The sequence below is a fragment of the Carassius carassius genome, chromosome 36 (genome assembly GCF_963082965.1).
Source record: "Carassius carassius chromosome 36, fCarCar2.1, whole genome shotgun sequence".
Lineage (NCBI taxonomy): Eukaryota > Metazoa > Chordata > Actinopteri > Cypriniformes > Cyprinidae > Carassius > Carassius carassius.
This window is the reverse complement of record NC_081790.1, coordinates 3,330,476-3,342,778: the sequence shown is the minus strand read 5'-3', so window position 1 is coordinate 3,342,778 and position 12,303 is coordinate 3,330,476. Positions and strand designations below refer to the sequence as shown.

The 12,303-nt window shown below is 39.0% G+C and overlaps 1 protein-coding gene across 1 annotated transcript; it reads left to right on the top strand.

The window, feature by feature from the left end:
* The first annotated feature begins 6,511 nt into the window (after nt 1-6,511).
* LOC132116631 (uncharacterized) lies at nt 6,512-10,694 on the top strand. Its single transcript, XM_059525483.1, has 11 exons — nt 6,512-6,800; nt 7,193-7,287; nt 7,506-7,553; nt 7,740-8,118; nt 8,242-8,418; nt 8,538-8,626; nt 8,878-8,914; nt 9,241-9,335; nt 9,601-9,648; nt 9,782-10,160; nt 10,343-10,694. Exons 1-11 carry the CDS (start codon nt 6,548-6,550, stop codon nt 10,624-10,626), a joined length of 1,884 nt encoding a protein of 627 aa, XP_059381466.1. The 5' UTR covers nt 6,512-6,547; the 3' UTR covers nt 10,627-10,694.
* Nucleotides 10,695-12,303: the final 1,609 nt, after the last annotated feature.

Genomic DNA, 12,303 nt, shown 5'->3' with positions numbered 1-12,303 from the left:
AACATAGTTAAACATCACACCAGTGTAGTGCTATTTTCCAGAATATCAGCACAATAGCATGTGGTATTTATATTATACAACTGCTCAATAAACAATTATTTGTTTGTCAGTTATTTAGGCAGCATTGTACATTTGGACTGTTTTTGCTCTATTTTGCTGATGAATCATGTGTGTCAGTGATCCATTCATAAAGTGATCTTTGCTTCATTCATGAATAAATCAGTAGTTTGAATAAATGAAAGTTTTTATTTTTTTAAGACATATTACCCCCATAGCAGTTTTAGTTTCACATAAGAGAATAATTTCGTTTTCATAACATTATATATGCAAATGTAAATTGATTTTGATAAATGGTAATGGTAATATTGATTTTGTTGATTTAATTTGATGGCAGCTTTTCGCTATTTTTATATAAATAATCATTCAAATTATGCCTTAAACTTAGCTACACGTATTAATAAATGATTTGTCATATATTGTGTTTTACTTACAATATAAGAGCTCGCGATCACCACACACTGCTCTTTTTAATTAATGTTTGAGTCACATAAATCAATTACAGCGCAAAATAACTGAAAAAGATTGTCCATTCTTCCCTGTAAACGACTTCAATTGGCAACGTTTAATCAGAAAGCATTGATATTCCAAACAAACAGACTATTACCCACGCTAGGAGCTATTACACACAAAGAGTATAGAAGCCCAAAGTGGCGAAACTCTGTTGTGTTATGGGTAACAGTCTGTAGATGGCGCTGTGGAGGCGCGGTCGCCATGGACTGAAAGCTGCTGAAATCGTTAGCGCCAGTTTGAGTGTAGAGGTTTTGCTGTTCGTTTTTAGAAATCTATACAAAACTTGAACTGGCTAGTAGTACACTAGTTTCCGAAAAATGGTCAGAGTTCTTTTTTGTTCATGTGTGCATTTGCTAGATTAAACACCTTTTTGACTAATGCTTCCATTCTATGTCAATGCCTCTTCTCTCACAAAAAGAAAAAAAATACAAACAGACTTCTCATACACAAATGCACACACAGTAGATGGTGGTGTCTGATTAATTACTGAGATATTATGGCACCACTTCCATTTTAGTACTGTTTATACCCTTATGAAACAAAAATATATCGCAGTATATTGCAATATATTGAAAGCGGCAATCATTTGTATATTTTGCAATATATTGTGTAATATAGGTATCATCAATATATTAATAAATGTATTCAAATATATAATATTTTAGAAAATAAAAAGGGAAATTAATATATTACAATATATCACAATATATTTTAAGAAATATATTGGTAAATATATTTTCCTTTCATAAGGGTAGTTCATGTGTGCACTTGCTAGATTGCACATCTTTTTTTTTTTACCTTTCCGCCTGTAATAATAGGACATTCACAGATTGTTTTTGTTCTTGCCATTGAAACGTTCACTGTGTGCACTTTTCCATGAAGATGTTGAAAAACAAGTTGTTCATATTTTTGTGATATTCTTGTTAAAAGTGAACTGTCTTTAGAAATGCTCATTTATAATTTTATTTATTTATTTAATTATTTTTCCAAATCATATATATGGTGATGTTCACTAATGTCAAAATCAACATTTGAATAAATCTTATTACTGTGTGTCTGCCTATATATATTATTTCATGAATTTCTGTTATTCATATAACAAGGAAAATGCATAATAGAACATAAATATTGATAGATTAAAGGTTTGCAATAATTTTATAATTGTATCTTTGCAAACGTAAGTGGTAGGCTAATGAAGCCGATTCTTTGGGGGACATACCCTTACAAAAAAGTGCTATAGGAATCTTATATTATATAGGAATCAAAATATTATAGTAATCTTATAGGAATACTAGGCCTATAGTAATCTGGGACATACTACAGAAGTACGATAAGACTACTGTAGAAATACTATAGCAGCTTTAAAATATTATAGAGGTATTACAGAACATCACAGAAGTATGTTATGTTCTGTAATACCTCTATAATATCCTAGAGCCGTTATAGTATTTCTATAGTAGTCTTATAGTACTTCCATAGTAATATTTTGTCCCAAAATACTATTTTCCTAAGCGTAATTAGGCCATGCCAACACATAGACGTATATTTTCTGTCATTTAACGTCGGTCATCCTCAATGTATTTTAAATTGTTTTCATATTTAGATATGACGGCCAGAAAAAATTAAGTTCTGTTAAGTTTTTGTTATGTTAAGTTTTTCAGTGCCGTCACGTCATGGGGGCAACTGTTGCTATGGAGCGTTCTATTGAGTTTCGCCTCTGGGGGGGTTCTATACTCTTTGTTACGCATCTACGCAGAGGCCACGCCCACCGCGAAAAACGTACCAATCAGCAACGGCCCTCTGCGAGCAGCATTGGAACGTCAGTCAGTTTGTGACGTCACAGTAATATGCCAGTATATAAAGGCTCGCTCAATTTGATTTGTCTGATAAACCACTTGCGGTTCGTTGCTAGTTGCATTGTTTGCACTTAATCAACGATAGTCGTTTTATTGCTAGTTGAATTGAATAGTATTTTTATCACCTTGCATTTCTTCCAGCCAACGCTAGTTACTATTTCAAAATGCTACTTACGTTGCTAGGATTATTTGCTTTAATTCAAAGAGAGAGAAAAAAAGTCAACAACACCCACTTAGGTCAAGAAGACAATGTCGACCAGAGTGATGTACCACCAGTGAAGAGTTGTGATGATGATGGTAAAGTTATGATTATGCAGCAACTCCCTTTCTGTACTGGAGTCTGCATGCATAGGACTCTACACTCCACACAGCCACCCCTAAAATGACACTGGCCAACCCAATGGCCCAAAATTTAATTTGAAATTCAGTGTTTCCATCACTCGATTCTGATGCGATAATTCAAAATGTGCATAAAAGCAGGGTGATGGAAACCCAGCTAATGTAAATAAAACTTAGTTTTCGTATGTTATATAAAACTTGTGTCAAACTCATATACTACAATAATGTTTGGCTAACTTAGGGTCGTGAAGTCGTGGCCTAACGGTTAAGTGTTGGACTTGCAATCCAAGGGTTGTGAGTTTGAGTCTCGGGCTGGCAGGAATAGTAGGTGGGGGGAGTGAATGTACAGTGCTCTCTCCACTTTAATACCACGACTGAGGTGCCCTTGAGCAAGGCACTAAACCCCCAACTGCTCCCCGGGCGCCCCAGCATAAATGGCTTCCCACTTCTCTGGGTGTGTGTTCACTGCTAGGTGTCTGCACTTTGGATGGGTTAAATGTAGAGCACGAATTCAGAGTATGGGTCACACTACTTGGCTGTATGTCACATCACTCACTTAGATTAGGCATTAGAAATTGATATATTTCTGTTGCTCACGTGTGGATCAAACGCTTTCGTTAATGCACTTGATGCACGTAAAGTCACATATGTAGAACAGTTAGCCAGTGTTGACCATTTATTAATTAAATATGGTGACCAGCCCGCCATAATTCTTCCACCACAGTTTTAAATGTTGTCTGCCACTCTGAAGGTCCCTCAGACTTTCGCGTCACACAGACAGAGAGGCATGCACACAAACCAATAATGCAGGGTTTGCCGACAGAAACAACTTTTATTTAGTAGAAAATATTTCTGGTTCTGCCCACAAGTTCAAGGTCTTGGTTTTCCAGACGCAGTATAGTCTTTCTACTCATCAAACATACTCTGTGCAGCGAAAAAAACATTTACTGTAACAATAGTTTTGATGAGGTGATGCGTTAAACATCTATACATCCTTTTTAACTATTACTTCAAATAAATATGAGGGTACTTGCAGTTGAAGTGCAGAACAACTTTTTTTCTATTTTCTCTATAAAGAGAAAAGTAAAACTGAAGTTTTGAAGCCAATAACTTGATATGCTCCTAGAAATAATTAATAGTAACAGCAAAAAAATATTGTCTGCTGGATTTAGACAAGGAACATGTATTGTGCCACCATAATATTTTTACTGGCCCCTTTCGGCCACCCCATAAAAAACATCCTGGAGGGGCCCCTGGCCATGATTATAGTTGAAGTAATATGAGTATCCGTTAATATAGTTATACAATATTTCATAAATGTTCTTATAATGATTCATATCTTCTGGTCCATATTCTCCCCTTTAGGTCGAGAAGTTGATGACACTGGTACAGTCTGTGCTTCATCCGACTCTGCTGTTCACTTTTCTCCAGCTTCTTTCAGAGCCACGTCCAGATGTACTGACGATATCCTCCAAACTACAGTCTGTGCCGAGTCCAACTGTACTGACGATATCCTCCGAACTACAGTCTGTGCCGAGTCCAACTGTACTGACGATATCCTCCGAACTACAGTCTGTGCCGAGTCCAACTGTACTGACGATATCCTCCGAACTACAGTCTGTGCCGAGTCCAACTGTACTGACGATATCCTCCGAACTACAGTCTGTGCCGAGTCCAACTGTACTGACGATATCCTCCGAACTACAGTCTGTGCCGAGTCCAACTGTACTGACGATATCCTCCGAACTACAGTCCGTGCCGAGTCCAACTGTACTGACGATATCCTCCAAACTACAGTCTGTGCCGAGTCCAACTGTACTGACGATATCCTCCGAACTACAGTCTGTGCCGAGTCCAACTGTACTGACGATATCCTCCGAACTACAGTCTGTGCCGAGTCCAACTGTACTGACGATATCCTCCGAACTACAGTCTGTGCCGAGTCCAACTGTACTGACGATATCCTCCGAACTACAGTCTGTGCCGAGTCCAACTGTACTGACGATATCCTCCGAACTACAGTCTGTGCCGAGTCCAACTGTACTGACGATATCCTCCAAATTACAGTCTGTGCCGAGTCCAACTGTACTGACGATATCCTCCAAACTACAGTCTGTGCCGAGTCCAACTGTACTGACGATATCCTCCAAACTACAGTCTGTGCCGAGTCCAACTGTACTGACGATATCCTCCAAACTACAGTCTGTGCCGAGTCCAACTGTACTGACGATATCCTCCAAACTACAGTCTGTGCCGAGTCCAACTGTACTGACGATATCCTCCAAACTACAGTCTGTGCCAAGTCCAACTGTACTGATGATATCCTCCAAACTACAGTCTGTGCCATGTCCAACTCCACTGACGATATACTCCAAACTACAGTCTGTGCCATGTCCATGTGTACTGACGATATCCTCCAAACTACAGTCTGTGTCAAATCCAACTGTAGGGACGATATCCTCCAAACTACAATCTGTGCCGAATCCAACTGTACGGATGATATCCTCCAAACTACAATCTGTGCCGAGTCCAACTGTACTAACGATATCCTCCAAACTACAGTCTGTGCCATGTCCAACTGTACTGACGATATCCTCCAAACTACAGTCTGTGCCGAGTCCAACTGTACTGACGATATCCTCCGAACTACAGTCTGTGCCGAGTCCAACTGTACTGACGATATCCTCCGAACTACAGTCTGTGCCGAGTCCAACTGTACTGACGATATCCTCCGAACTACAGTCTGTGCCGAGTCCAACTGTACTGACGATATCCTCCGAACTACAGTCTGTGCCGAGTCCAACTGTACTGACGATATCCTCCGAACTACAGTCTGTGCCGAGTCCAACTGTACTGACGATATCCTCCGAACTACAGTCTGTGCCGAGTCCAACTGTACTGACGATATCCTCCAAACTACAGTCTGTGCCGAGTCCAACTGTACTGACGATATCCTCCAAACTACAGTCTGTGCCGAGTCCAACTGTACTGACGATATCCTCCGAACTACAGTCTGTGCCGAGTCCAACTGTACTGACGATATCCTCCGAACTACAGTCTGTGCCGAGTCCAACTGTACTGACGATATCCTCCAAACTACAGTCTGTGCCAAGTCCAACTGTACTGATGATATCCTCCAAACTACAGTCTGTGCCATGTCCAACTCCACTGACGATATACTCCAAACTACAGTCTGTGCCATGTCCATGTGTACTGACGATATCCTCCAAACTACAGTCTGTGTCAAATCCAACTGTAGGGACGATATCCTCCAAACTACAATCTGTGCCGAATCCAACTGTACGGATGATATCCTCCAAACTACAATCTGTGCCGAGTCCAACTGTACTAACGATATCCTCCAAACTACAGTCTGTGCCATGTCCAACTGTACTGACGATATCCTCCAAACTACAGTCTGTGCCGAGTCCAACTGTACTGACGATATCCTCCAAACTACAGTCTGTGCCGAGTCCAACTGTACTGACGATATCCTCCAAACTACAGTCTGTGCCGAGTCCAACTGTACTGACGATATCCTCCGAACTACAGTCTGTGCCGAGTCCAACTGTACTGACGATATCCTCCAAACTACAGTCTGTGCCATGTCCAACTGTACTGACGATATCCTCCAAACTACAGTCTGTGCTGAGTCCAAATGTACTGACGATATCCTCCAAACTACAGTCTGTGCTGAGTCAAACTGTACTGACGATATCCTCCAAACTACAGTCTGTGCATCCAATTTAAGAAGTGAGGCCTTTCCATCTTTTTTCCCAGTGATGTCCAAATTTAGTGATGATGTCCCTCCAGTTCTAGGTTATGTCACGTCTGACTGCAGAGATGAAGCTCTCCAAGCTTCAATCTGTTCTGTAGCTGACTTGAGTGTTGGTGTCCCTCTGTCTCCAGTCCACAAAACATTCAACTGTAGAGACAATGTCCCCCAAGCTACAACCTGTGCAACACCTGACTGTAGTGTTTATGCTCCCCAAACTCAGTCAAGCCAGCTACAGGATGATGACACAACAATTATTGGTTAGTTTGCTCCCACAATATAATACAACTCAACACACACACACACACACACACACACACACACACACACACACACACACACACACACACACACACACACACACACACACACACACACACACACACACACACACACACACAAGGTTTATGCTTAATATGCATTTTGTTTTAGAGTAGTTAACATGGAAATGCAATTAATTTAAAGGTATTAAAATCGTATTATTTATGTATGACAAGTACAGGTAACTAATAGTTTTTAGTGTGACAAATGAAGGCACAAATATTCAATGTAGTATCTCAATTATTCTTTCTAAATCTAGTTTTTAAATAGATGAAGTAAGTGCTGTCACTGTGACATGTTATGATGACATCTCTTATTTATTTTTTAACAGACATCAATTCACACCGTTATGAAATCGGCTGTCAGTTGGGTAAAGGAGGCTTTGGAATCGTTTATGCAGCAACTCGTTTGAATGATGGCCTACAGGTATCAATTTGTATTACTTACATTATTTTTCTAGCTAATCATGTTTGTCCTATTGTACTTGTCTTGCTCTCTCCTGTGCAAGCACTTGTTCTGTCAGACTTGTTTAGATTCATGAAAATGTACATTCTATTCAGGGTTAATGTATGAAATGATGTTAACTCTGCTGACGTGATGAATTATAAATCTCACACACATCACTTTTTTGTTTTGTTGATCAGGTGGCAATAAAATTGGCATCCAACAAGATCACAAAGTTCATCAGCATTGTAAGTAGGCTGTGCTCTCTGTTTCTCCTCTCAGTCACTGTTTTCAATTTCAAACATCTCATATTAACATTAATCACAGCCTCTAAGTGGTTTTTCAGCAGTCAGTCTGTCATTGTCAACAGTTTGTCCTGGAATTGTTTAAGTCCTGTATCTTTCTTACCATCATAACAATTGTCTTTCTTCTAGGATGGTTATTCTGGACGTCTTCCTCTGGAGGTTGCTTTGCAGATTCTTGCAAATAAAGGCCCCAGGGTCGAGGAAATCGTTCAGCTTCTGGACTGGCGGGTGGATCCTGACTATTACTTTATGGTCCTAGAGCGGCCTGTGCCCTGTCAGTCCTTGTATCGGTATTTAAAGTGCTACAAGGGCATCATGGACGAGGACTTTGCTCGAGTTATAATGAACCAGGCAATATTTGCGGCTCGAATGTGCTGCCTTCGTGGAGTGTTGCACCGGGACATAAAGCTGGAAAACCTTCTGATTAACCCGGACACGCACAAAGTCAAATTGATTGACTTTGGCTGTGGTGCAATCCTCACCGACGGGGGTTACACGTCCTTTGATGGTATGTATGATGATCCCTCAAAGCTGTGAAGTGGGTGTCTAATGGGATCCTCTGCTGTGAATCAAATGATTATAAATATCTAGTTAAAATGCTGTTTTAATGGAAACAAAATGTTATTTCCAGGCACAAGACAGTACTGCCCTCCCGAGTATCACATGACCGGCCAGTACCACGGGGAACCAGCGACAGTGTGGTCACTCGGGATCCTCTTGTTTGTGATACTTTTCCGTAAATATCCAAAGAGACGACACCTGCACAAGATTAATGATAAAAACTGGACCAAAGCTGGCTTGTCGAAAGGTTAGATCTTTTCTTCAGCACAAGCCAATATGGTCGTTGAGATAATTTAACTGTCCATCAAAGAGATCACGTGTGAAGTTTTAAGTGATATTCAGACATATCTTTTTTTTTCTGCACAGAATGCTGCGATTTAATTCGCTGGTGTCTACAGATTGACCCAAAGCAGCGGATTGAACTGGGGAAACTCAGTCTCCACGACTGGCTTATGGTAAATACATTCTGATGATTTGAAGATTTGCCTTGGTTTAATTATAAGACTATGGACATAGCTTTCTTACTCTTTCTTTTTATACAGTTTTCCTATTTGCTGTAACTGTTATATAGTCGATCCTCATGCTCTGCACTGTATGTTTAGACTTTCTGAAATGATTTGACCTGTTCTTAAACTTTCTTTGTTGTGCATTTGGTTTCTGTCCTGTTTGAGTATTTTGAGACTAAACCTGATTTCTGTTGTTTCAGACTGCAGACAAGGAGAATAACAACGGCACAATAATGGGTCAGTTTGCTACCATAAGCCTAACATACAACAAACACACACACAGTCTTCACATGTTTTACACTGACTTTAGTATGTACTTTTCTAATAATAGCAATTCAACAAGATTTCATTTACATTTCTATAAATGTGTGTAAGGTGAAAGTATGTATTTCACACAGAAAACAAAAACATATATATTTCTTTATTTTATGACTACTATAGTTTCCTTAAATAGTCCTGTAGTGTGCCAGTATTTTTTAAGCACAGATTTTTAATGTCAAGTGTCAAATTTAATATGAATCATAAAAATAAAGATTTTTTTTCCACATCATATCTTTTAACAGACATCAATTCATGCCGTTATGAAATCGGCTGTCAGCTGGGTGATGGAGGCTTTGGAACCGTTTATGCAGCGACTCGTTTGGACGACGGCCTACAGGTATCAGTTTTCATTACTATCTCGAATAGAATAACTTGATGATTATTTTTGTCCTGTGTTATAGTCATCTGATGCATTTAATGCAAGCGCTCTGAATGTATCTTTAAATAAGGTCTTAAATTCTCAGACCTGTTGAGACATGCTCTACATATTTGTATTTAGATTCATGAAAATGTCTGTTCAGGGCTAATGTTTGGAATGTTGTGAACTCTGCGGACGAATGAGTTGTAACTCTTACAAACATCGTTGTTGTTTTGTTGATCAGGTGGCGATAAAAGTCGTCTCCAGCAGGAACAGAAAGTTCATCAGCATTGTAAGTAGCCAGTGCTCTCTCGGTTTCTCCTCTCAGTCATCTGATCACAGACTGTAAATGATTTTTCAGTCTGTCATTGTCTAGAGTTTGTCCTTTATCCATCTAACCGTCATAACAACTGTCTTTCTTTTAGGACGGTTGTTCCAAGCCTCTTCCTCTGGAGGTTGCTTTGCAAATCCTTGCAAACGAAGACCCTAGGGTTGAGGAAATCATCCAGCTTCTGGACTGGCGGGTGGAGTCTGACCACTACATTTTGGTGCTAGAGCGGCCCGTTCCCTTTGAGGAACTGAACTGGTTTCTCCTGCAGCAAATGGTTACCATTCAAGAGGACGTGGCACGAGTTATAATGCGCCAGGCAACATTCGCAGCTCTAACATGCTGCAGACGTGGAGTGTTTCATCGGGACATAAAGCTGGAAAAGCTTCTGATCAACCCGGACACACTCAAAGTCAAATTAACTGACTTTGGGTGTGGTGACTTCCTCAACTGTGCGGGTTACACATCCTTTGTTGGTATGTATGATGATCCCTCAAAGGTTACAGTGGGTCTCAAACTGAGCGCCGTTCACACAGGACCCTGAGTGAATCAAGCTCATGGAATGGGATCCACTGTTGTGAATCACATTAATTCTTGCATAGTGATGGTTGTTCAGTTAAAATGCTGTGTTAAGGTAAACAAAATCTTTTTCCTCCAGGCACAAAAGAGTACTGCCCTCCTGAGTATCACATGACCGGCCAGTACCACGGGGAACCAGCGACAGTGTGGTCACTCGGGATCCTCTTGTTTCTAATGTTGTGTGGGGATTTTCCAAATACACGAGACTTGCGCATGATCGACGGTCACAACTGGACCAAAGATGGCTTGTCGGAAGAATGCAGCGATTTTATTTGCTGCTGTCTGCAAATCAATCCAAAAGAGCGGATTGAACTGGAGAAACTTAGTCTCCACGACTGGTTCATGGTAAGTACATTTGAATGATTTTCAAGTATTTTTTTATTTGTTTTGGTTTATTTATCAGGTGTCATACAGTCAGATGATCAATTATAATGCTGAATGTCTTTATTCTTAAAGTTCCACAGTTTATTTTTACTGTAAATATGGTTCCTCTCTTTGATTGTTCTTGTATGTTGTTTAATGTATTTAAACAGTAAACCTGATTTTGGATTTTTCTGTTTTTTGTTTAGGATTGCAGAAATGAGGGGGAGCAAAAGAAAATAGTGTAAGTAATGACAAGAAAGACAGTGCATGAAAATAAAGGAAATTTTATATAACAACATAGTTTTCAATATATACAATTATATAAAATAATAATAATATATTAGAGATATAAAGCTATCAATAATATCATAACAACAATATAGTTTTTAGTATTTAAATATATAAAACTTAACAAAAATATTATATACATTAACAATATAAAGAAATAAATGTAAAAAGGTGCATGAAATTAAATATAATTTTCTATAACAACAGTATAGTTTATTATATATATTAATATAATATATACATTTTTAATAAATAAATTAATCTAAATAATATATAAATATAAATTTTACAAGTTTTTTTAAATGTGAAAACTGAAATGTGTGTTGTAAGTTTATGATAAAAAATCCAACTAGTGTAATTTTTTTATTTTTTTTTAATCTGCTTAAATCTTTAAATCGAGCCGATCTCCGATGCCTGTCTGTGTGACGTCACAAAAACAGGCCCCTCCCTTGATAGTTTGATAGACAGTAACGTTTCAGACTGGACTGGTGTCTTACCTTAGACCCGCCCTGAGTGAGCTGTCATCAGTCCCCCGTTGCTTCACTGCTGGAGCAAATGTAGACAAGACTTTCTCCTAAGTTATTGAGGTGTTTTTTGTTAGATGTTATAATGAACATAGCAGTTGTCATTTACTCCCGATATCTAAGCCACTGAAGACGCAGTGGATTACCTTTTGTTTTTGAAGAGAATGCGCCCCTGATCTATGTTTGTGCAAATCATTCATGATCCAGCTTCACCTACAGAAGAAGTGAGTATAAGGTTTGATAAATCTTTGCAAATCGCCTTTCCTAATAATGTGCTAATTAGCAAGTTTCAATATGAATTCGGCTAAAGTAAACAGTCTCTCTGAGAGTGGCTTGAAGAGAGGGGCGGGGTCAGCAGAGCTCATTAACATTTAAAGGAATATGCTACAAAACTGTGCTCTAAAAAGAGCTGTTTTTGACAGGGGAAAAAGGGTGTTTTTTACACTACCATTGAAAATTTTTAACCAAACTATGTTACAGACTTTTCATTAAGAACTTTAAGAATCATATCAACTGGTGGAAAGTTGGTATCCTATGGCTCCTTTAAACAACCAACAGTAATATCCAGGGATGCAAACAACTCAATATTCTGAACAACTAGTAGTTAAAAGCTGTATTTAAATGCGTTTCAGAGATGTGTCTCACTTCTGTATGCACGTGCAGTTGCAAGAAATCATGAGGCATATGCTTTTACTAAAAAACAGCAAACTAGGTGCAAGCCCATAATAAACCTAAACAAATGCTTTATATTGGAAATAATATCAAAATCGCACCTGCCTACTTTATGAACTTCAGAAACTGGATCGCTTTATGAACCAAGCCTAAAAAACAGGCCAAAAGACATTTATAATAGGTGGTCATGGCA